This window comes from Cuculus canorus, chromosome 2 (genome assembly GCF_017976375.1).
Source record: "Cuculus canorus isolate bCucCan1 chromosome 2, bCucCan1.pri, whole genome shotgun sequence".
Lineage (NCBI taxonomy): Eukaryota > Metazoa > Chordata > Aves > Cuculiformes > Cuculidae > Cuculus > Cuculus canorus.
The window spans coordinates 154434524-154460772 of NC_071402.1; the positions used below are offsets into that span (position 1 = coordinate 154434524).

General features: G+C 44.9%; 1 protein-coding gene across 1 annotated transcript in view; it reads left to right on the forward strand.

Annotated features, from left to right (window-relative positions):
* The first annotated feature begins 8376 nt into the window (after positions 1–8376).
* Positions 8377–26249, forward strand: part of ACVR2B (activin A receptor type 2B) — a 105436-nt gene continuing 87563 nt past the window's right edge. The window contains exon 1 of the mRNA XM_009558299.2: positions 8377–8643. Within this exon, the coding sequence (XP_009556594.1) occupies positions 8592–8643 (52 nt within the window). The 5' untranslated portion in view covers positions 8377–8591. The remainder of the gene's footprint in view (positions 8644–26249) is intronic.

Genomic DNA, 26249 nt, shown 5'->3' on the forward strand with positions numbered 1-26249 from the left:
GGATGAGCCCATCATGGGGCCCTTCAAAATCCCAAAGACTGCATTGAAACTGGGAAGGCTGAATGGAGAAAAGTCCCCTAGAGCTGAGGAGCACATGGACTTTAGCAAAGGAATTCAGCCTGAGGTACAGCTAAGCAGCCCAAGGGATGGAGTGACGGTTGTGCCAGCCAGAAATATGAGAAAGGGACAATTGCACTGGCCTATTTTGGCTTTGGTAGACTGAAGAGAGACAGTATTTCAATGTGTGAAAGCTGGAGCACAGAGAAAAGGAGCATTCCATCCCACACGTGCTCAGTAAGGATCAAACTCCAGCAGGAAACGCTGAGGTTATGCAGGAGGGAAAACATTCTGCAGGTGAAGCTTGAGAAGCCCTGGAATTCTGGAGTGGTATGTAGTGCCCAGCACTGCAGGATGAGGTTAGATGAGCATTTCCCAGGAATTACACAGGTCGAATAAACATTGCCAAAGGGAGGAGGATGGACTGGATGACACCTAAAGATCTCTTCCAACATTAGCCCTCCACTTGCACATTGCCTGCTGCCAGCATGTGGGATGAGTTTTATGGTCCAAATAAAGATAAAAGGAAAACTACCTCACTAGTGATGTCCAATTCATTACTCAATACCATATAACACAATAATACTGTACTTTAAAGCATACAGCATCTGCCTCACTCTATTTATACTGTGGTCTTGAGTGTTTATCACCTCCTGCTAATGGCATTAGAGCATTTGCCACAAAAACTTAATTATTTGCCTTCTTTGAGAGGGTGTTTTTCCTGATGAAAGCCTTCCTGAAAGCAATGCAGGAAGCACTCGGCCCCACTGGGCATTCTTACACCCTAACCACTGAAATCTGGGACAAAGGCCAAAAATCTGGGACAAACTCTAAAAATACGCTAAACACTCCAGGACATATTTTATTGGCCCTTCCACACATGCCTGGAGTGTGTTGGGAGGCACAGGGCCACAGGTAAGAGCAGTGAAAGTAAACCCTTCAGCGCGGTCCAGCTGGCTGCAGGAGGGATACAGATGCTTTTCTTAGGCAGAGCCGTTTCAAAGAGAGACACAGCACCTGCATATGAACCTTCCCATTAAAGCTTAATTGTGACCAGTTAAAAAACCCGGACTCTAACATTTTGTTTGTTTTTTTTTTTTTTGGAAAAAAAAAACAAAACAACTTGAAAGATATTCTTCTGCCAACCAAACACCTGGGGAGAGAGGAAGGCGAGGGAGCTGGAGAGATGACAAGCCTTGGCTCTGGGCTGCTGCAGCCACCATACACACTTTAAAAACACCTGCATTGCATTTTCAGGTAAAACATCAACAGCTGAAGCCAACGTGGGTAAATACCTAGTATATTCTTTTACAGAGGATGGTAAACAGACAGGGTTAGGGAACAGGCTAAGGGCAGCAACTGAACCTGCTATTCTCACTCTGCAGATTCAAAGGCGGTTGTATTCCAGGTTCTTTCTTAGGTGCTGCAAAACCCCATGGGATCTGCTGGCAGCCACCCAAAAGAGTGCAGCACTTAGGGCTGCCCGAACCCGGTCCAAGCACACTCAAAGCACAGAGGAGGTTTAACATCTTGCCCTTTCCTTGCCACCCTCAGCAACACTGGCTGTTGCACAAAGCAAAGCAGAATAACCAGGGTGACTTGGCAGCTCCGGAGCCGCAGGCTTGCAGTGTTGCACCCTGGCTAGGCTTAACCCAAGGATGGGGAGATTTTCTTTTGCCCTTCTGCTTGTCCATCTCATGTAGAGGCATTGTAGATACTTTCTACACAAGCAAAATGATCTGATGATGGAACCTGTATTTATTTACCTTCAGCTTTTAATGGAAGGAGGACAGAGTGCCTTACGGGCACAGCACAAAAGATTAATACATTCCCATTACTGGAGGCTGTCACAGTCACTGAGATTGTCACCAAGAAGTGATTCCAGTGTCGCTACCACCAATTTGGGAGCACATTCTCCTGACAGGAAGTCTTAAACATTTCAAGCAGAAGGGATTTTTCTGCTGTGGCACTTGGTAATCTGTTTGAATGGTTAAGTACCATCAGCTGGTAGCAACATCTGCCTTCCACCAAATTTAAGATGCATTGACTTCAACTTGCTGCAACATGCACTCCCTGAAGTTAGAGAGAGACTTATTTTTAGGGTGGTGAGACACTGGAACAGGTTGCCCAGAGAAGTCCTGCAGACCCCATCCCCGGAGCTGTTCACGGCCAAGCTGGGGGAGGCTATGAGCAACCTGATCCAATGGAAGGTGTCCATCTTTAAGGTTCCTTTGAATCAAACCCATTCAGTGACAGTATTTGTATTTTACAGGGAAACTGAGGTAGAGCTTGAAAGCAGGACATTAAAAAGAACTTACACAGTGCGATACTGTAGTCCACTTACTCTGCTTTTCCTGTTCCTGTTCTTTACTCTGCCTTTGTACCTGAGGTTTGGATAAGTCCCTCTGTGAGCTGCAAGACCAGCACAGCTTGGTGCTTCAGGGGAATTTGAATGCTGGTTTCTCATCGCGAAAAAGCACGGTAGTGCTCAAGGGCAAAAGACAAAGCCAGTGACCACAGTAACCTTAAAAACAGTGAATCTCAATAAAGAAAATACCTGAAAGGAATCTCGAGAGTTTGGTGGACCTTTAACACTATGTCCTCTCTTAAGCATATACCATCATTGCAGAATTAAGTCTTATGATGTCCGTAATCCTCTTCATCTGAGCACAGAAGTCTCCAACTCGAGCATGGGCATGCTTTGGTTCCTGGCAAGCGGGAATGACTCAGGGGTATTAGAACCTAAGATTCTCCTTTTTGGGCAGGGGGGAAATGCACTAACGGTACAGCTACCATCCGATGCCAGTTGTTCTCTGAAGCCTTCTTGCAATAAGTTCCCTGCCCAAGAGGCCAGACAAGTTCTCCCAGCTTTAAAGGGAAATAATTATACGATGACTCTGCTGATTACAGCGGTAAAAATAATGAGTTATGCCCCAGAAGTCCTAACAAGATTCACAGACAAGTGAAACGAGGCTTAAGATCCAACCTGAACAAAGCTTTGGCCTGTGATTCTGACAAGTGTTGGTATTTACACATTAATAAAAATACAACTGAATACCAAGGGAAAAGTTCAGATTCTGGAGGACAGCACAAATGGTTTATGAGCATCTCTGTAACAGATCCCTTTGCTTGGTATATTCACCCCTAATCTGTCAACATCTGACGCCTTACTCTTTAGTCTGGAGCTAAGAAAAGCTATCAAAAAATACCTTTATATAGTTTAGGGTCCATTCTGTCTGCCGTATCACTCGCTATTTTTACTGGTCGTACTGAAGCCAGACCACAAAGGGCAAATTTGTCAACGTGGGTGAGCTTTTTTAGTGCAAAACCCAAGGGCTCATACAGACAGTAGCGAAGACCATCTGCATCCACGTCTGGAAGTTCAGACTCCAATTTAAAGCTGCTTCAAATATAGAAATTCCAGCATAGTTAATTGTAGCTGCATTATGGAGAGGTGACAGCAGCGAGTCCTTAGAAAGCTGGGGAAGGTTTAAATCTGCCTCAGCTCTGTTCCCTGTAGAGTTAGGCAAAGCCACTGGGAGCAGAGTCAGGCTAATACTGGGTATAAATCCTACCGGGAAAGTCTGCAGGTGAGATACCGACCACATAGCAATGGCATTTCTTGAAAATAAGGATAAAGGTCTTTAGCAAAACCACCTTCCTCCACATGTTGAAAGCAGTGCAACATTGCCCTGCTATATTAATTGCTCTGTGCTTTTAAAAGCTTCCTAATGCTGCTCACAACTGAGAACTTAACTTACTGTTATATTAAGCAACTGCTTCATAGTGTGGGTTGGTTATTACTGGGAAGCGCTTAATTATAATAAAATGTGTAGTTAAAGTGACAATTTATTTACTCAAGGTTATGAATATAAATGATTTTTTTTTCTTACCCATGCATTCTGAAAAGGGAAGATAGAGGCTGGGATCCCAGGCATTCCTTTAGGTTAAGTGATTTCCTATCAGCAGCCTTAGGAAATGATATGGAAAGTGCAGCCTCTGCACCAGTTTGCTGTCTTGGTGCCTCAGCACACATTTCTCACCTGTTGCAATTAATGTATGTTTTGCTTAAGATGACTGGAATTGGGTCTCTTTAATTGCATCATAGCTCTGTAACCTGCAACGAACCATCATCGAGCTGAAAAATAAATGCCTGTTAGTGAATACATGAAGAGATAAAGGAAACGCTGGGTCCCCTTCCCCCAGTATTTTCTGTTTTATAACACCTCTGTCAGTATAAATTCCCATTCACTGAAGAAATTACATTTCATGAGAGCTACAATAGGATTTTAAGATAAATGACATGCGAGCACTGCAGTTTTGTACAGGCTTAAGTGATCCGAGTATCTTTATCACGTGCAGGGTATCAAAATACATGAATCTGACTTGTTACAACAGTCACATGAGAAAGATTGAGTGTCATATCAGGCTGCAAAGCATAAAACCATCTTAGCTAAAATTTATTTTAGCGCAGGAGAGTTTTTTAACTGTTGAGTGTAATTATTTAAAAATGGTCTGAGCTGTGCAGCTCTAATGGTAACTGGAAACAGAAAAAAGCTCTTGAAAACGCCGCTTGTGAGGGTACTTCTTGCAAGCACTGCCTGCTCTTAACACTAGCTACCTCCGTTCATCACTATTTCCGAAATTCTTGGAGGCTGAGGAAATTGTAAGTGTCATCTTGCTAAGGCTGTAACATTATCTCCAGTGACAATACTCACTCCTGGGCTTTTATGTTGCAAGTGGAGAAAACATTTTAGCTTTTCAGAAGGGTAAACATCTCTCTGAGAAACAATGTAAGCAAGAGGGACTGCATAAGTTTGCATAAGTGATAGTACTCAAAGTGATTAATGTATTATAAATTAACCAGACATGTAACTTTAAATTTGGTGAAATAAACAAATTCAGCTCCTGCAAGGACATATCTTGTTCTATCTACAGTGCAAAGAATAGCGTTCAGTAAACATGGGAAGGGTATTTTCAAAGCTCTGTTTTGGTTTCTGCTTTAAAACCTCATGTATTGGACGGTGAGAGTCTCTATGTCTTAGGCAGAGAGCATATTGGGAGTCTTAATGCACTAAACACACGAGGTAACCACGTACATAGGAGGGGTTGGAAGGACAGTTTGGCAACCAGAGCCATATCTGGGGGAGATGATTGCTCTGTGCCACTTGCCCCTGGGCGATATCTGGATGCGCTGCACATTGCCAGCTCTCACAGCCCCCATCCTGTGCAACTGCCAGATGCTGCCAGACCAACATGTTTTGGGTACGAAGCTCCCCCGAAAGACAGCAGGCTCTCAGCGGCCCTGTGTTTAATAAATGAAAATTCGGGGTATGGTTCATCCCTGGGCAAAAATCACCCTGGGTCCATCTCTTGTGTCAGTTCGCCCTTTGCAGAGCTGCCTGTGCCACGAAGCAGCGCGCTACCCACTTGGGTACAGGCCACACTACGCCTGCCTTCTTGAGTGGCTTCAGGACAACATTTGAAGCATCCTGGGCTTGTTTCCTCAAAAGCGATGACAGCTGTGTGATAAACGTGCTCCTAGGTCTCTGCCTGTAAAGCACAAATTCAGGTACTGTGCGACGGGGCTTTACATAGTGCAGCGGTTATAAATAGGAGCGGTGTTGGCCAGGGAGGGTTCCAGCCTGGGCAGGGATGCTGCCCAAGCGATTGCTATGTTAGCCACGCTGTGTACTCCCGAGGACCAAAACTTTATTGGTATGAACTAAATGTCTTGTTTCAGCTAATCATGCGGATGTTGGTACAGCGAAACACTGAGTTTTATTTTATCACCCCACTGATTCCTCCATACTTCAGCCACTTGGTAGCTGTTTAAGAACTTACTCCTCAAATAGAATAAGCACTAATATTGACCTGTTATTTGCTTTCAAATGAGATAAGAACCTTTATAGGAAATACTGACCCATTATTTGTCTTTCCTCTGGAGGCTCTGGATGTACCCATAGCTGCTGCTGCAGCCCACGACCAGGACAACTCCTTCTCTGACCACTACTTTGTATTCCCTTTTGCACCCTGCATGGCATTCTCACCAGTTTGTCCCAGAACCATCCATTGACAAAATCAGTCCTCGCTGTCTCCAGATTAAAAATAACCCCAAACCTGACTTGTGAGTGCCTGTTTCTGAACACAGACTGATCCCCAAACCATCCCTTTTCCATCAGTGGACTGACTAGCTGGGTGACATTTACCCACCTTGTTTTTTCCACACCCCAGACCTGCTCAGCAGGAGCTTTTTGTTGGCTTGGTTTTACTGCTTTTTGCTCAAAATACTACTTTCTTTGTAGCTTTACCAACTGCACTGCCCACCAGGTGCTGGCTGTAACTTTCCATCCCCAAGAGCTTCACGTTTAAAGTCACAATCGCTATACTCTTTCCGATACACTCCTCTTTACCCATAGCACACATGTGAATGAGGTATTATACCAAGAATGATACTATTAATCGGTTTATTGCAACTCCACCTAGGAATCCCATTCATAGTTAAGATGTTGTTATGCAAGTGCCATACCTGTATAAAAAAAATTCTACAGATTCAAAGAGGTTACAAGCTCCTATAAAAGCCTCCGGAAGTTTCCTGTGAGCTTCTCACTGTAAAAAGATAGACATATTTCCTCTTGGGAAAAAAAATGCTTCTCAAACTTTTAAAAGAATGATTCATATTTACCCTTATCTCCCTCCAGAGGAAAAAGCAAATGGTTTTAGACATATTTTCAGCCTTACTCCCCATCGGACACATCAGCAAGAGCTTGACCCCCTCACCCCCAAACCATGGCAGGGGGGTTGGAACTGGATGATCTTCGAGTTCCCCTCCAACCCCAAGTATTCTGTGATTCTGTGACCTGCGATTGGGCACCACTCCGGAGCTCTGCCGGCGCGCAGTGTCCATGCCACAGCCCTTTCTCCTGATGTGGACCTCGCAGAGCCAAAGCCTTGGGAATAACCCAACTTCAGCATCTTTCCCTTCCTCCTCCTTCCCCTTGAGATTCCTTCAGTGCTCCCTAATGCCGTATTATTTAGTTATGATTAAAATAAACCGCGAAGCGAGTTCAATTCCTGTAACCCTGGCAATAGAGAAAAGCTTATTAACCCCGAAAACGGATTCCGCTGAGGTGCCTCTTCGGGACACGATTCCTGAGCCATCGCTCCTGCTAGATCTTGGAGCCAAGCGACTTTTTTGAGGTGCGGGGTTCTCCGGGGCAGCCTGGAAGAGGAGGAGATTTTGTTTTGCACTGACACCGTTCTTTCCCACCCGGGGGGGACCCGCGCTGCTCTCTGCCCTGGGAAGGCGGCGGGGGTCGGGGGAGGCCTTAGCAGTCACCCCCTTTTTCCGGGGGGACTCCGCGGCTCCCTCGCAGCCCTTGGGCGGTGCGGGGGGGTTCCCAGCATCCCCCCCTCCCTTTTCCCAGGGGGGCTCCACAGCTCCCTCGCAGCCCTTGGGCGGTGCGGGGGGGGTTCCCAGCATCCCCCCCCTCCCTTTTCCCTGGGGGGCTCCGCGGCTCCCTCGCAGCCTTCGGGCGGTGACGGGCAGCGCCGCTCCCCACTCAGCGCCCGCGGAGCCCACGCGCCGCTCCGCCCCCCTCCAGCCTCTTTGTATCAAACATCCGGGTTTCCCCCGCTGGCTCCGCTTCTCCCTTTTTTTTTTTTTTTAGAAGCCATTTTGGACTCAGTTCAGCTTTTTTTTTTTTTTAATTATTAAAAAAAAAAAAAAGCCACAACAAACCTCCCCTTTTCCCCCTCCCCGCGCCTTTTTTTTTCTTTTTCCCCACCCTTTTTTTCTTTTTCCCCATCTTTTTTTCCCTTTCTTTCCCCTCCCCCGCACATGGCAGCTCCCTCCCCAGCTCCTTCTCCCACCGCCCCCCGATGCCGCCGGCTCCGCGCCCCCTCCGCGGGTTCTTGCCTGCACCGCGGGGTCGGTAACCTCGCCAAGTTTCTCTGGAAAGCGCCTGTGCGCGGCACGGGAGAAGCGGAGCGTGTGTGTGTATTGCACGCCTTGCACACGGCTGCGTGTGCATCGCACGAGGGGGGTTTGCGCGCACGCGTGTGCGCTCGCCCCTGCTGCTGGGGGAGCCGGAGGGGCTGGGTTGGGAAGAGCAGGAGGAGGAGGAGGAGGAGGAGGAGGAGGGAGGGGGAGTCGGTGTGTGGTGCACGCCGCGCTCCCAGCACAAAAGCCCAGGGAAAGAAACTCTTGGAAAGCTCGGAGCAATCGCCGGAGCCAGGCAGGAGCAGGTCGAACCGTCCGGGCGCTGTGGGGCTGTTCCTCTTCTACTGGATACGTTTTGCAACTGCGAAGGAATTAAATCAGATTTATTGTTTTTTGTTTTTTTTTTTTTTTGTTCAGGATTTTTTTATCCTTTTTCTCTTTTTTTTTTTTTTTTTTTTTTTTTAGAGGGAGAGGGCAGAGCCTCGCTTCTCCCCCGTTCTTTCACTCTCTCGATATTTTTATTTTTATTTTTGTTTCCCTTGGGGATAGAGGGGCACGCGAGGAGAGAAAGAAAAAAAAAAAGGAAAGGAATATGATTGCTTCGTGGCTGACTTTCGCCTTGCTTTGTGGAACTTTCTGTGCAGGTAAGTGCATTGCTGTGTGTTTATCTCTTGCTCGGGCTTACGGTCGCTCCTCCAAATACAGAATTGAATGGGCCGTGCAATTAATTGAAGCCACCGTCCAAACCAGAGCAGAGCAACCAGCGAGCTTGCAAACTGGGCAATAACCCCACCGCTGCCATCTGCTTAATTTTCTTTATTATTTTCTTTTTTATTTTTCTTTTTTTTTGTTTGTTTGTTTGTTTCTTATCCCCTCCCCTTCGATTTCTCCCTCCTTGCAGGACGAGCTGCCTTTTTGTTCCCTTCAGGCAGGCTGTGAGAATTAATGGCAATGTAAACACGGCGCGGTATCGAGGAAACTTTGCAAAAATGGGCATTTACTTCTGGGCGGGTGGGGGAAAAGCTGAAGAGGTTGCGAGGCGGGGAGAAGTTGGGAGCAGGAGACCTGGGGGGTCGCTCCGAAATGCTGCGGAGCTGCTCAGGTCGTGGCCATGTGTGCGCCCGGCTCCTGGCGGGCTGTGGAACCCGGGAGGCATATCGGGGGGCAGCCCCTCTCCCTCCCGAGAGGAACCCCCCCACTCTCTGCTTCGCCCCCGGGATGCTTTGGTCTCGCCGAGGTTTGCCTGCGAGGACAGAAGGAACTGGGAGAAAGTTGGGAAAAAGGAGGTGTTGCGGGGCAGGGGTGAAGAGGGGTGTCCGTAGGGAGCATCCCCCCGGGAGAAGGCTTGTGTGATGGAGGCGCGTGTTTTATTTAGTGTGTTCTCCAACCTGTTTATTTTATGGAACCCGGTTGGCCCCCAAACTTCACGTCCAACCTGCGGGGTGCGCGTTTTGCCCGGGGAGGCGGGGTGGAAGTTCGCGAAAGGCGGGGGAGCCGGGGTTGTTAGCCGGGCAGAGCCTCGTGGGGCAGGAGAAACCAAAGGCTTGTCCCATCCCGCAGCCCTCGAGGGGCGGGAGCGGTCGGACCCCCTGTGTGTGTGTGTCTTCAGCGCTGAAAACGCGGGCTGGCTTGAAGTCCCAACGCTCGACACATTCCCTCGTTTTTTTTTTTTTTTTTTTTTTTTTTTTTATTATTCCCACCCGTTTCCTATTTATTATCGCTGCTTATTCCCCGGGAGAAACTGGGGAGGCAGCGCTTTTGCCCCCCCCCTCCCTCCTTGCCTGGTCACTACATCGCCCTCCAACCCCCTAACTTGTCACGTTACCTCCATTCCCCCCAACCTGGGGTGAGGATGGAGAGAGGGGGGTGAGGATGAGGAAGAGGAGGGTGGGGAAAAGGGGGGGGGTCTGTTTGTGTCCGAGGGTTTCCTGGGGGCAGGGTGTGGGAGGCAGCGATGCTGCAGCTTTGCCCTTTCCCCTCTCCGCGATGGGCAGCAGTTCCCATCGGCTTTGCCGGCGCGGGTTCATTGTATTGCAAAGCGGGTGGGGGTGTGTTTAGGGGAGGGGTCCCCCGTTTGTGTGTGTGTGTGTCCCCCCTTTCCCACCGCGGGGAAGGGGCTGCCCGGGGGGGAGCAGAGCGGCCCCGGGGCGAGCCGGGCTTCCTTTGTTCCGAATGCCCATTAAATATGCGCTGCCACCGCCTGCCTTTGGCATTAGAAACGCTGCCATCGCTTAATTATTTTTTAAGTCGCACGGAAAGTGTCGGGCGGGTGTGTGTCAAGCAATAAAAAAAAAAAAAAAAAGGAGCGGGCAATAAAAATGATAAAAAAATAAAAAAATAAATGAATTGGATGGTTGAGTAAAGACGGTTTGGGCATTTTTATCTGATCGCTGGGACACTTGTACGCAGCTTTGTTTCCATGTGTTGGGAAAAGGGGGTTGTGCGGGCTTGTATTTACATAGCAGTGCTGAGGGAGAGCAGGTATTTGGGAAGAAGGGGGGGTTGTGTGTATGTGTGTGTGTGTGCCATCAGTATTCCTGGTGCTCGGCGTTGCTATCATCACAACAGCTCTCTTGGCTGGAAAATTCTATTATGTGCATAAAGGAGATTTATGGTCAATGTATTTTCTTTCCATATATCTTGGAATCCTTTTATCTCGGGTGATTCAATAAAAGAGATGGCTTCCGGGTGGGTTTTTTTTTGTTGTTTTGTTTTGTTTTGGGTATGGGGTTGGGTTTTTGTTTGGTTTGGTTTGGGGTTTTTTTAAGCTGATCCTCTGTCTGTGTGGGTATAGTGATAGAAATCTAAGTTGGAGAAGGGGGGGGGGGGAGAAAAAGCATTTTCTTTAAAAAAATTAACCCTGAAAGCTTCTGAAATGTGTCATGTTATGAAAAGGATTATCTGACAGGGCATACCTATGCTGACTGTTTCTCCCCCCTTGAAAATACAATAAAGAACACGTCCCCTCCCCCCCCACCCCCGAATATAATTCTGTATATTTGGAAAGGTCATTTTGGATCATTAAACCTTTAGCAATTCTGTAAATCTCTCCTTCTCTTTTAAAGCATTTTTTTGCCTCTCTTGTGATATTTGTGGGTATTTATCAATGTGATCTTTATTGTCCAGTTCTTCCTAAAGCTGTTCAGTCAAATTAAAAAAAAAAAAAAGAAACCAACCTCAAATACCTAAAGTTGCAATGTGATGTTGGGATTATTCATAGCACTGGGCTTTGCTTGAAGTGTGCCTTTTGTGTGTACACGTTAGGACTGTGCGAAAGTGGTGGGCTTTTTGAAAATCGCTTGACCTCCATTGTTGATGCTTCTCAGCGCTACCTTGGCTGGCTGTAACAAAGCAAGCACAGGCTGCTGTTCTTTAAAGAAAAAAAAAATCTGTTATGCTTAATTTTTGGAATACTGAGGATTCATTGAGGAAAACATTATGTTCATTTTTAGCCCTTTGTTTGCAAATTTTCTGCAGCCCAAATGTTCAGAAATCATGTTTTAATCTATGAGCTTTAGAAAATACAGAAGGTGTAAAAGGATTTGTCTTGCAGAATGCATTGCTAGCACATTTTCCTGAGCCATTACATTACTTTTATTTTGGTGCAAGTTTAAGTAATGCCATGCAGCAATAAACTGTGCTGCAAATGGATCTGGTCTCCTCTTTCACTGTCTTGTATTTATCCTCTTGTGCTTGAGAAAGGGAATAAAACTGGCCTCATTAGCTTGCTAATTAAACACAATGAAGTGCATGGCCCAAGGTTAATGGCAATGGCCTTTAAAAACACAAAACTCTTGAACAGGTGTTTGGGATATATATTTTTAATCTGTCATCAAATCTAGATAATTGTACCACTGAGATTCCCATTGTCACAGTTCTGTGGAGAGGAAAATGCTAGGTTAGAGATGCGAGCGTGCAGTGTATTATTTTTAGTGGCATTATTTATAAACACCTCTGCAGGTCCTGCACTACCTGCGTTTTAACTCCCCCTTCCCTCCCTCTATTTCAAAGCACCTTCTGGACCTTCCCTTTGGTAGAGGTTTTTGTGGATTGGGTAGGGTTAAAAATTCAGCATCTCTGGACCCAAGTGCGTCTGACCTGAGCCGGGGTAGTTGGTTGAAGTATTTATGTGCTAAAATTTCTGCCATTTCTTGTGTCCTTGAGCAGTCCATCCGGGCTGTGAGGCTCCTGCTCACTTGATGGGATAGTACGAAACAGCCAATTAAAGTGGAGGGCTCTCGCTCTGCGCATCCGAGCTGTCACCAGCCTCCTGTCCACTCTGGTCTTCATCAGCTAAAACACGCTTGTCAGGTTTTTTTGTGCTTTACGTGACGCAACAGTTGTAGACCTCCCCTGCTGCTGCTGAATAGATGGTAGAGAAGAAAGAAACAGGCCAGCCTCACTTTTTTTCCTTCCTTTTTATTTTGGTTGTTTTTGTTCTTTTCTCTCCCTCCCACTATTTTCCCCCTTTTCTCACCACAAATGCACTTCTGGATCTGCAGATCAAGCTAGAGGTGTTTCCTGGCTTCACCAGTTGTGGAAAGCAGGACTGGCACACAGGATGAGATGGAAGAGGAGCAGCTTTTGGATCATTTGTAATGGGATGATGGGACCAGATCAGGAATCCTGCTGCTCTGATTTGCATTGTGCCCGTCCACAGGGTGGGCTTCTCTGCAGAAAGAAATGTGGAAGTTGCAAGCATAAAAGGAACCAAGGGATGTTTCTTTTAATTTATTAAGAGTGGAGAAGGTAGATGGAAGAGATGGTTTGAGGCTGGTTAGTCAGCAAAGGTGTGCTTGTGTGCTCTCTTCACATGGTGCCTGTTCCTAGAAAGCCAGGACACCTTTAAAATTAATAATAAAGGGAAGTCAAAGTTGCTCCATTTTTGGACCTTGTAGTGGAAGGTGTTTTGGCTGTTGTATTTCAGGGCCTACTTCTAGACGTATTTTCAGAATTTTTTGTTAGTAGTAGTTGACCATGTGGAGCTGCAATAGAATGGTCAATTAAATGGGATTTTTAGTAGCCCTACATCTTTCAGGGCCCATAAAATATAACACCTTTCCATGAAACACACTCAGGACAGTTATTTCAAACTTATCTTAGTAGCTGTAGTCTAAAAGTTGTGGAAGCAACTTGACAACCCTCTTGCTTTTGGCTGTGCATGGCCAAGGCAAGGTAACTTGCTGGATGTCCCTTCTTCAGGGAGTGAGGCACCCAGTACCAGTCCCTCCTTATGGTGCCTCCCATCCCTCACCTGGAAACCTGTGTATCTGACTCTGTCTGCCAATGCTGAAGAAGCGTGCTGTAATTTGGGAAGGGCGAAGGCAGGGGAGAGAGACCGGTTGAATGAAGACCCAAGTGAAAGCCTTAATGGGGTCTTACCCTCACGGGCAGCTTTGATGACCAAAGAACTGCTTACAGGCTGAGAAAGTTGAAAGCTCCTATGAAGTCAGGGTTGGTCGATACTTGCTTCAGAGTTGGCTTTCTCTTGCTGTAAGACTGAGGAGTGGTGTCAAAAAGGCGGCAGTGTTTTCCAGGTTCCTCAGACAGCTGCGGGCAGCATGGTGCCTGCCATGCCTTGGCACTACTGCAGTGCTTGGGATCTGGTGTGCTCCCTGTAACAAAACATTGTGGGAAGTTGGGCAATGGGAACTGCAGAGCGTAATCTCCACTTTAAAGAGGTGTTGTCTTTCCCTTTTATCCCTCCTTGGCCTTTGATTTTAAAACTAGCAGGAGTGTGTGATTTTCTTGCCTGGCCAATAGCGCAGCCTGGGTCTGAATTATTCAGTGTAGCACTTGGCATTCTGCACCCTGTTCCCACTTAAGCTCTTTTTCGCCTGTTCCTTCATGTGGAGATTTTCACATCAGTGAAATTGGATGTGTTTAAGAGGTGTTTGTGGCTGCAGAGTTCACCAGTGTAAGCTCTCCTCTCCCTTGCCTTTCCCCTCCATTAACCATTGAGGATCAACTGATGTCTGATCTCTTTTCTTCATTATTACTTCATTCTGAAATAATTTTGTATCTCTTTAGTCATTTGTTCCTTTAAGGTATATTAAAAAAACCCTGTACATCGCTTTCCCGCCCTAATCTTCCCTCTAAGTTTTCTCAGAGCTACTGGAGTCAGAGGGGCAGAGAAGTAAATTAAAGATGAAACGCTGTGCCTGCATTCTGCAGACCCAGCACATTTTATGCTTAGATTTGAATATAACCGCTGGTCTCTTTCACCAATTTCATGTTCTTCTCTCTCTGTCATCTTCCTCCTTTACTACAGTATAGCTTCAATTCAAACTAAAAGTTAAGAGCAGCAATTGTCAGTGTACACTGTAAAATAATAATATGCTTCCCTCCAGCAGACAAGTGCCTCTTATTTTGCCAGTATTTGAGTCTTGTTGCTCTGATTGTTATTGCGTTGGTCCATCATGCTACTTAGGAAAAAAACATGTTACTGATGTCTAGGTGCCTTGAAAAATACGACTCTCCTTTTGCAAAGTGCTATTTGTGTGGAGAGAAGGTCCCTGCCCCAAAAACACTGAACAGGGGGGCCAAGCATGAGAAAATCTTACTGTCTGCAAGTGCTCCCTGCTGCATTGTGAAGTGGCTCACCCAAGGTCGCACCAGATCTTTTGTACCAGTACTAAAAAATAAGCTGTGTGAGGAGTGTTTCTGTATTAAGTAAAATCAAGTTTTACTCTGGTAGTGTGTGCTGGCCACCTTATGTGAATTTCTTCTTCTCTTGGTGACTTTGGAGGTGGTTTGCTTGTTTTTGCTCTTAGAGAAGCTCATTTCTTGGAGGTTAGGTTGCCCACAAGCGGGGACTAGCTCACGCATACAGGTTTGGAAATTTAAATATCAAAGAAACACAGCGGAAGGAGTGAGTCTGTTTGTGTTGTACTGGAGGAAGAGACAAATTACCTGTTTCTCATTAATAATTCCACACTTTCCAGCTTGGTGTGCCATTTCATGGCAGATACGATTTCGGATCTTGGGGGAGCTCTGCAGGCAGGAGGTTGTTTGGAGCTGGGTGCTGGCAGGAGGCAGCCTGGACCTGAAGCCTCATCTTTTGTCTCACTGCTGGATTTGGGAAGCAGATGTGTATTGAGGAGCTGCTGTGAGCCTCTTAAAATGTTTGTGCAGGAGCTCTTAGAAGTAAAATTTGTATCTGTGGATACTATTCCTATAGTGCATAATTTATGGGATATAAAGAAAGTATGAGGTATGCCCTGCTCTTCTATGGCAGGAATGACTTCTCTGAGACCTTGGGAGTTGGTGGGAGGGCAAGAGTGTTGCTTCCTATCCTCTTGGGTCCGCAGCTCATGCTCTGACCACCCTGTTACCCATTTTAGTCCACCTGGAACTGAATTTGCTGAGAAAAATTGAATGTTCTGTTAATTCTGTGAAACCAGAGGTTGGATGTGATGATCTAAGAGGTCTTTCCAACCTCAGTGATTCTATGATCATTTTGTTTTCTTTCTTCTGTCTCTGCCTTATGGTAATAGATCCATATAAGAGTTCCTCTTCTTTATTTAAAGAGAATAAAGCACATTGACAAAAAGATGCAGTGCTTCACAGTCTGAGCTACATTAATTTTCCATCTAAGTGGATACTCATGCAAATTAAGACATGGATTTTGAACTCGACTCTTCATGTCTAATATCTACCCTTGTGTGACGATGGAAGAAGAAAAAGAGGCTCACGGGAGCAGAGGGAATATGTTAATCCTCTTCCAGTAAAGCTGGGAATGGAATGTATTGCTGTCACTCTTACAGAGAAGGAATCAAAACTAGGAGAGATGAGCATGTCTCTGGCTCTTTCGAGACCAATAAAAAATCCTAGGCTGTGCTGAATGATCCCTAAACCCGAGTGGCATAGGTCATCATTTTAAAAAGTCTATGGGAGCTGGCGCTGCCTGTAAGGTCTTGGGTGCTGTGACTGTCTCTACTTTTTCTTACTTAAAGCTTTCCCCATTATAGAACTTGTGTTTTAACCGATAGCAGAAGTTTAAATTTTCTGTGTGGTGCCTGTAGTGCTAATGTAATTCTTCTTCCTAGTTTATTTCTCCAAGCTGTGAGATTTTAAGCCTTTGAGTGGATGAGAGGGATAAAGTTAGCTCTGTTTGTGCCTGATCTATCAAACGGTCAATCCAGGTGGCTAACCCTTCTTTCCTCCAACACTGGCTATTTAAAATGCCTTGTGTAATATGTACGACTTTTAAAATTCGGCTTTTAGGAACGTTTTCCTTGTATAGAATTTGCGTCTGCAGACAGTTTTGAATTCCTGGGGAGAGAGGAAGGCAACTGTGGATCTGAAGTGAAGAAATGTGCAATGAAGCTTGGTCTCCTTGTTGTGACTTTCGAAAAGCATTTCATAAAATTAGGGTGTTTTAGGCTTTTTAAGCCTTTTTAGTACTATTCTTGTGTTTTGCAGTCTCCAGTTTCTACAACACTGGTGGCTGTTGCTGCAGTTTGGCTGAGCTGTCCGCAAATTCTCCTCTTCAGTGCTCGATTTGCTATCAATACTTTCTTTTTTTTTTGAGGGGAAACAAGGGCATTTACGCTCTGCACAGTTCGTGTTCAGGGCTTGCACCAGGGCAGCAGCTTGAGCTTTACGCTGTTAAAATTGTGATGAGAATATGGTACCAGTCTTGGAAGAACCTGTGAGCTTCATAGGAGCTGAAGTACAAGGAGGCATTTGCTTTGTTTGAGGCTCCTACGCTACCGTCTGGATTTGCAGAAGTCCCTGGACTCAGCAGAAGGAAACTACTGTTGATTTGAGATGTGGTGGCTCAGCAAAGCGCAGATTTGTGGTTACTGTGGTGGTAGCCTTGTCCTGGCAAGTTTGTTCTTGGGACAACTGAGACGTGACAACACAACTTGTGGGTGTGCGGCTTACTTGTTTCTCCGAGTCTCTATTTTTCTTTCCTCAGTATGACAACAGAAACACAGCGGGCTTTTGTGTTCCTGCTTTAGTTCCTGAGAGTAATTAATGGGTTAAGAATGCTAATTCCCTTATATATGTGCAGGCTGAGAAATTCAGTTGTCCTTGGGTTTTCGTGGTGGGAGTATCCAGTTACAGCTCAGCGGTTATTGGGTAGCTCTCGAGTGCACAGAAGTTTGAACTCGGAATCCCTTGCTTTCACATACACTCACAACTTATCAGGCACTTTTATTTTAATAGGAAAGTCTGCTAAAGCACATTCTCGTGCCTGGGGCAAGGTATTTTCCGAAGTAACTATTCCAGTTGCACTGGGTGACACTCACCTGCTTGGTTCCTGTTGCCTTTGTAGTGGCCATTGGCACTGTTGCCGATGTACCTGAAACTGTGAAATTCCCGTTGAGTTAGGTGTCTGGGATTCACGTGCAATAAAGTTTAGCAGAACCCAAAGGAGAAGAGGAGGAGAGTGCATTTGATGCTTTGCTCTGCCTTGCAGGGATGTTGGCTCTGGCTGCCAGCAGGCACAGTGTGGTGGTGTGAGTGCCTGACTCCAGTGATGATGCTGGAGCCACAGCATCTCTGCCTGAAATGCTGTGTGTGAACCTTTGGGTGGAGATGCTCTCATGCGGTGTGGAGCTCCCTCATTCATGCTGTCCTGACTTCCTTCAAAATATTATGAAGACACATACTTTATTTTTTTTAAAAAAAAAACCAACACGCCCCCCCCCCCCAGTGGAGATGAGCATTTTTATCTGATCACTGTTGTTACTGCCTTGCTGTTACAACAGACATTGGTCCTTTCCTCAGGCTCCTGGAGTGAAAGCATATGAAGCAAGGGCCTTCTGCGAAAGGACAGGCTTAGCACACATACACGTAGCGATAAATTGCCATGTAGATTTTGATCATCTTTAGTGTCTTGGAAGCAACACAGTGGCCCTTCGCTCTCGATTTCCAGGCTTCTTTGCACGGATGATAAAGAAAAACAAAGCCTGATGGAGCATTTCTGATAAGCACGCTTGCTGTTGCTGGGTAGTTCGCTTCATGGGTGCAGCCTGGTGGCACAAAATTCGGTCAGCCTGGAATTTGAAGGAGATGGGTAAAAAAAAAAAAACCAGAAGAAAAAAGTAAACCCACCTCCCCCTCCGAATGTACTGTCCCTGCAAGTGTGTGTCGCCTGGCTGAAACCCTGGCACCGTGCCTTTTTGCATCGGCAGGGCGTTTTGTCCAATACGTCTGTTCCTAGGGCGGTATTTTAATATTTATATTGTACCTGAGATAACTAGGCAAGTCTTTTACAGATAATTTTTATGGCTATAGATAATTTTCCATACATAGTTTCTGCTGTCATCTAATGGGATGGAGTTAGTGCTGCTAAAAGCAAACACGAGGAACGTTTTTTTTTTTTAAATTGGCAATAGAATTTCCTTTCCCATGCAATCCTGTACAGATTGGCTATTAATTATGTAAATAATAGCTAAAAGAAGCCCTTCCAAGGTAACTGTAAGCCCCAAAGGTAGATGAGATCACTCCTACCCTGTTAGATAAGTGTATCTGCCTGTGTAACTGTGTCTGTGGGCTCTGTTGCAATGAATTGGTGATGAAAGAAGAAACCCCAAGCGAGGGACACGCCATTCTTGCCGCCTGCGCTTGCGTATCGCCCCATTGATGTCCCCGACGATTTTTGTACATGGAAATAATTTTGAAACAGCTAATGTGTGAAACTTTGAAGCGCAGTCAGCTAAAAATAGGTTGGAATATGAAAGCCAGGAGAGAACTCCGAGAGGGGGGAGCTGAGGGTCGTTTTACAGGCATTGTTGATAGAGTTTCAGGGTCCCGAGAAGGGAAGATGAATGTCTTTCTGTTAATACTAACAGCTGCTCTCTGTCCATCGGGATCTGGTGTTTGCCGATCCAACTCATAATAATTAAACAAAAGAGTTATTTCACAGCAGCCTTGGTGGAGGATTTATGTTGGAATTTTATCGTTCTCCATTTAGATTTTTCTTCATCTATTAAAGAAAAATACAAATTTAACCTCTCACCTGGACTGGGTCTGTCCTCTTGGAAGATCCAGCTAATTACTACTAGGAAAAAACTAGCTGTGAATTGGGCATTCAGAGTTATATTAAAAAAACCAAAACAAACAAACAATGTCTCTCTGACTTTCACTAATGCACTTGTCCTTAAAGAGCTCTTCAGAGTTTTTGTGTCCCAAATCCCTGAGTGACTGAGTGACTCTGCAGGGTTGTTAGTAGCTTCCTAGGATGACCATGTAATGTGATGGGCAGATTTTTTTTTTTTCCTTCTTTGTGCTTGTTTATTATTGATTTTTTTTTCCCCTCTTCCCTTTTTGGGAGCCAGCAGCTAATATAAATAAGCCACAGCCTCAAAGAAGTCCCAGATGCAAAGTGTAACAGCTTTTTTTGGTAAGGGATCTACCTTGTGGGACTATATTCTCATGAAGTCGATTCTGCAAACCTCCTTGGTACGGGAGGAGAGTCACAGAAGTCCACAGTAATGCAAAGCTTAGTTATTGGGTACCTTCTTATGTATTTAGCCACAACTTTCAAGACAGTTTGAGGTTATATCTGTACTCCAGAATAAAACAGTCCTCGACCAAGTGGTGTGGCATGGCACAGGTGGTGCTGTGTGCCTCAGTTCTCCTGCCACCCAAGGAAAATGGCCACATTCAAGCCCTGAGCCGTGCCCGGGCATGGATTGAGAGCTGTGCCGCTCCCCTAGAGGAGGGCCGTGAAGCTGGTGAAGGATCTACTGAAAAAGTCTTACGAGGAATGGCTGAGAGAACTGGGATTGTTTAGCCTGGAGGAGACTGAGGGGAGACCTTATTGCTTTCTACAGCTACCTGAAAGGAAGTTTTAGTGAGGTGGGTGCTGGCCTCTTCTCTCAAGTGATAGGTGAAAGGATGAGAGGTAATGGCCTCAGTTGTGCCCGGGAAGGTTTAGATTGAGTGTTAGAAAAAAATTCTGTATCAAAAAAGTGGTCAAGCGTTGGAACAGGCTGCCCAGGGAAGTGATGGAGTCTCCATCCCAGGAGGTGTTCCAAAAAACATGTAGATGTGGCACTTCAGGATAGGGTTTAGTGGGCATGGTGATATTGGGCAGACGGTTGGGCTGGATGATTTTAGAGGTCCTTTCCAACCTTAATGATTCCATGTTTCTATGATTCTCTTCTATCCATTCCTTCTCTTTGCAAGTCTCTCCTACCATTTGCTGACACTGGGCTCTGTCCCTGCAGAGGGTTTCCAGAAGATCGCACCTAGAAAGAGTTGGTTCTATTTTAACTTTTTTTTTTATTGCAGTGGCACAGCATTTTTAAAAACACAGCGGAGCTACCATTCCTTGAAGGTCACAGGCTCAAAGTTGTCCAGTGCTGAGGCACCAAGTGAAACCCAGAGCTCTCATCACAAGATCCTTTCCCAGGTCCTAGTGGGATACATGCCTCTATGTAGCTGCCTTTTGAACCCTGTCTGTTAATTTAATACCATTTACTCTGCTCCAAAAGCGAATAGGCCCAGTTGGATGGTAAGGTTAAAACCTGAGCTGTGCTATGTTTATATTAATAATTTCCACTGGTGAAATATGGATCTGAGACTTTCCTCATTCATTTAAACCTCATAGTTAATAGGCAATAGTGGAAATGTACCATGTACATGATTATTGCAGTGACCTGATTTCACATGCACTTCTGATCTAACTTCTGTTTAAAAAAAAAAAAAAAGAAAAGAATTATATATTAAATTGATTTTGGGAGCCCTGGGAAGGAGAAGAAAACCATTTATTTCAACCCCCAAATTCCTTTGAGCTGTAGAAACATTGTCAAAGTAATTGTAGCCTTTTCAATTTTTTTCTGTGTAGATTTCTTTCTGTGTAGTCTCAGAAAAACTCTGCTCTGTTGATGGATGTCACTGTTTTTTTCCTTGTGACAAATATCTCCCAAGGTATTGTCTGAGTGATGTAGAATTGGTTCGTGTGTAAAATTCTAGCTTTTCATGAATACTTTATCATGGATATGTGTATGCCAGCTTCTTCTGGATTAAGGTGTTATACCTTTAGTGGTTTGCTGCAGGATATAATCTTAATCATTTTTGCTGTAATTTAATAATCTTAATTAAAACTGCATTGAATTGTGGAAAGTAATTTGGGTCTGGAGAGCAGTGGGGTTTGCATTTGTTCTGGGTTTTTTTTGGTTTTTTTTTTGGTCTTGTTAGAAGGATGCAATGGTCTTGGCAAGATTCTGCTAAAAATTAGCACAGTGTACAAAAACTCGTGTTGCCAAGTTAGTACAGTATTTCTTCAGCTAATTGTGGCCCTGAAGGGTATAATATAAAAGGTCATCTTTGTTAGTGAACTGCAGGCTTCTCCTGCGAGACAGAAATCCATGTCCTTATCAAGGATGAAATCTTGGCTCCTTGGTTACACGATTGAGCTCTGCTATAATTTGGACATCATTAGGCTCTTTATTAAAGCAGCGGAACACTCTAATCAATCTTGGTGCTTTGCTTTCTTAAATATTCTTCTGTATGCGAATTTGTGTTACGGCTTCCCTTTCTTTTCCTGATTCACAAACCCTGCGAAGGTCTGAAGATGAGGTGGGATGGAACGCTGCAGGTTTCTGCCCTTTGGGAGTGTTCTTTCCCCAGAAGGTTTGCATTTATAACAGTGGTTTTGACAGCAGGGGTGTTCAATCTCTTATCTTCTGTGTTGAGAAGAACCAGGAGGACACCATTCTGGAAAGCAGCTGCTTGGTTTGGTTTGGGCTGTTAAACTTCAAAAAAAAAAAAAAAAAAAAGCCAAAACCCAACAAACAAACAAACCAAAAAAAAACCCAAACCAAACCAAAACCCAGACAAACTACATAAAACTTAATGAAACCAAAATTAAATGTAAAAACTGGTTGGTGTTACTATTTCTTTAAACACAAACAGAAGAGAAAGAGTTAGGTTTTTTGGGGGACACCCCCACCAACCAAACCAAAACTCTGTTTCTGTGGCATAGGGTCATGGGATAGAATTGTGGGTGCTTTTGCTCCTCTTTTATGTTCTTGGGTTGGTTTTCAATAGGGTGTTGGTAATCCCATGAATGTATTTTTGTGCATTGTAAAACAGCTGGCGGTTGCCATCTCTATGATTGTTCTTTCTTTAACCAACAGCTATTTTTCTAGTTGGATAGATAAACGGATCTCTCCTACTTACTGGACAGTTACATCTGATTTTTCACAGTAAGAGTTAGATTTGTGCTTTGGCAGAGATTTATGTGCAAGGTTTTGGAGACTAAAGTTTGGTGCCTTGCATCACCTATATTTGTGTGGCTATCAGTGCCAGTGTCCTTGAGGCACTCACCAGCATTAGAAACACTTCCAGAGGCAGGAGCAGTATCACATCATCTCTGTAAGGACTGTCTTGTGCAGTATCCCTGCCAATTTCACTTTCACGTATCTTGAAGATGATAAGCCAAGAGTACCACCCCAGTGGGTCATGGAAATGCTGTTACTCGCATGCACAAGTGAGGACTGGAGCAGAAAGACGTGCTCTGTACAAGCGATGTTTGAACCCTTGATGGTGTTTAGGCAAATGAAAGTCTGAGGACCTTGATCCCCAAAGATGGGGATTTATATGTGGACCTCTAAGATTGTCTCATTCTCCCTTGCTGGGAGGTAGATGCCTACAGTTATTTTAATAATTTACGATATAGATGGCTTCAGCTCAAGCTCAGATGATGTGACAATTGCCTGGTTTTTCACTTGGCTGGTGTATGTGCTGTGGCTCTGGTCAGAGTACCATGTTATGCCTTTAATTAAAAATTGGAAAAGAAACTGTGTTGGTCTTGCAGATGAAGAAAGCTCTGTCCAGGGACTTTTGACATCTACCAGCTTCTTTTCAGGAATCCTGCTTATGAATCCACTTACCGAGGTCTCCTAACCTTACGCTGGTACCACTGTACCACCATTAGTGGCTCCTTGCTGTGTGCATGTATGCCAAAGTGCTCGGTGGCATTTGAAATGTCTTGTGCACCACCTCATTTGCAACCTCTTGGTTGGTAGTTGCCCAGTTTCTGTCTTAACAGATAGATGTGCTTTTCAGGAGCTCTCTCTCCCCAGGTTTCACTGGTTCGTGAAAAAATTTGCTCTTTGAGCAATTATGAGAACTGAATGTTTCTGCTCTGAAGTGGTGAGTTTTCTTGGGCTGCAAGTTTTTAATGAAAGCTTTAGGTTATGAATGTGTCATGAACTCATTGCTGTTCCTTACCGCTTGGCGTCCAGTTGGTCTAAGCCAGTCTGACTGTCTCCAGCCTAAATTGAGTGCCTCTCTCAGTATTTATAAACTCTACAATTGTTAAAACCAGCCAAGCCTCAGGAATGGCAGTGGGGCTGAAGACAAGGAGTTGTCTCTAGGGAATATAGTCTATTATATGTTGGGTATAAATCAACCTCTGACTTGTTATGTTGGGAGGAAAATTTCCTTGGGGACTTGTAATCCAGAATCAGCCTCCTATAAATCTGCTTGGATCTTCTCCCGAAGCGTGTGGCGGTACTGGAGAGCTGATTATGGATGTGGACTGTGGACCTGGGAGTGTGAAATACTACTGCTCCTTCCCTTCCATCACCATGGTGGACAGATGGGTCCGAGGAGCAGATTATTTTCAGTATGTTAGAAGTGATGAGTTCATTGTCCTGTTCTCCCCCTCCCTCCAGTAAAACCTGCAGACTTGGCTTTAGATATTGGGAATTGAAAACAAACAACAACAAATACAGCTGGGTTGGTTTTATTTGCTTTCTGGGGTTGCAGATACAAGAACGCAAGTGGGTTGCATTTTTGTGCTTTTTATATTTCTTTTCCTGTTCCTTGAGGGCTGGAAAGTATTTTTGTTTAAATGGAAGGTGATGTTTTACATCTCCTAGATGTCTCTGAGGGATGGGTTTGTAGCAGACTAAAATCCAGCTCTTCACGTGCGTAGTGAGAAATCCTGGGAAGAATGGGGCAGGAACTGATGCCACCATATCAGCAAGGGCAGGTTGGCTCTTGCCGGCTGGACTTGATGGTATATGAAATTTGTCATTGCATGCTTCCTTGAAACAAAGGTGTTTTTTTTTTTTTTGTCTTTTTGTGGTGCCACCTGGTTGCTGGCAGGTCTGTGGGTGCTGCAGGTTAAGGTACTCCTTGCAGGCTGGGTTATGTAAGCAGCTCAGGTCCTTTGGGGGCCTTCCGTGAAGAAAGGAATATTGTTATGTCCCTGAGCTCTTTGTAGTTAGTGAAGTTTTCCCCAGAAAGGTAAAACATTCCTACGGCAGCTTTGAAGTACCATCCCTACTCTGTGCTGGAAGAACACCAGTGATTAGGGCAGCTTTATTCGCTTCGGTTGCCTGGTGGGTTCATTTGCCTTCAGATCCTGAAGGCTGCAGGATCAAGCACCCCTTACAAGATGCGGGGCTTGCCCATACCTCACGTTGGTCACCTCTTCATCCCTGCATCCATCCAGGTTTGCACACTGCTCAGATGTGGTGTTTACAGGAGGCTTCTCCTAACGGGAAACATGGACAGTAGCAAGTGATATATGGGCTTGGTTTGTGGCTTTTTATTAATGTTTTTCTTTTATTGCTTCTCATGCAACTTGCCTACTTCTCGTCTTGCTTTTTTTTGGGTAGGGGGTTGTGCTCTTACCACCTTTCTCTTTAGAAGAAATTGTCTGTTCTGACTTCAGTAAATGTTTTCTCGCTTGTCAGAACAAAAGCAGCCGAGCCTGGTAGGTTTTTTTTAGTTGTGTTTGTGTGCAGGGAATGTGTCAGGGTGTTTTTATGGGCACTGCTGCGGAGCTTGTCAGCAGCAGCTGGGCCAGGAAAGCCAGGCTCCTTTTACAGATTACATATCTTTACAGATTTTTATCTCTGGTTTCCAGGGAAGGGCAGCCTGAAGTCAGTTTTGACAGTTCAGTAGAGGAGAAGGCTGCAACCACCACTCATGCAGTGCTTTTGCTAAGTGACCTATCCTCCTGCCAGCTGACAGAGGACAAGGATGATGGGTGCTGTGGACAGGGACCCTCTCGCAGCATCTCCATCGCTGAAGAGAAGTCATCCTGTGGCGAGTGTTGTGTTGGTCCCTAGACTTTATGCAATGAACTCTGCTCCCTTCCTCTCCCCACATGCTTGTTACTCCTCGCAGCTGGAGGAGCCTAATTGGAAATTGAGCCTGTCCCTGCCCTTTCCTCATCAAAAGGAAGGTTCTCTCTGTCTCACTTTTTGGAGTCCTAGTGACAAATGGTTTGCCACTAGTCAGGAGTCCTTAAAACTGTGCCTGATAAAGGCTTTTTATTTATCTTGCTCCTAAGTGGCTGGTTGAGAGTGGATGCTTGTAATTCCTTATGCATATTTCTTCTTCTGCTCCTTATGTTCAAAAGGTCCTGGAGAGGAGCTGAATCAGACCCTCTGGGCTAGAGCATCCCCTGCCCCAGAGTGAGCTCCCATTCCCAGCATAACCACACTTGTCATGTTTTTTTTGCGAAGTCTTGTCAGTGCCTGCTGTGATCCGATGTGTTTTGCTGCAACTTGAAGATGTTACAGGGTCCTCTTGCATGTACGGACATTGACACTCAGCCCTTCCCCTTCTTCCCTGTGTTATCTGGGATGCCTTTATCTACAGTGTTTCTGTTGTTTGGTGGAGGAAGAGCTGTCAGGAGTTAAATCCAAACAGGCAGGAGATAGCTGGACTGAAGTAAACTGGTAATGCCCTACTAAACCCCTTTTCTCCTGCCTGTCACATCTTTGTTGATGTCACTTCAAAGAAGCTGCAACAATGAGTTAATAGGAGCTTCTGAGAGAGGACTCCCAAGAAAGTCCCCTATTAGTGAAATATTGCAGCATGTTTTTTCCCCTCTCTTCCTTAATTTTTCCAAGTTAGAATGGAAATATTCTGTTTTCTACACTTAAACTGTCATGATACATTTTCAAAGGAAAAAAAAAACCTTTAAATGTCTTAAGTATTATCTTTTCTTGCAGGCATCATTGTAAAAATATTTATTGAGGGCTCAGCATCATGAAAGTAATATTTTTGTTTGTTTCTTTTGTAAATGATACTTAAAACTCAAAACACCCAAGCAAACTCTTATAGCCTGGGAATACTTGTTTCCTAGGCTTTCTGGTATGTCTTTACCAGATATGAACCTGAAAAGAGACTGTTCCTTTCTGTTGTCAAAGCTGAGCTAGTGGTGGGAAGTGAATGTTTTAAAATAATGCTACAACTTGTATTATACAAATACAAGTTTGTAATACAACAGTATTATACAAATGTTCTTTAAAAAAGGTAAGGT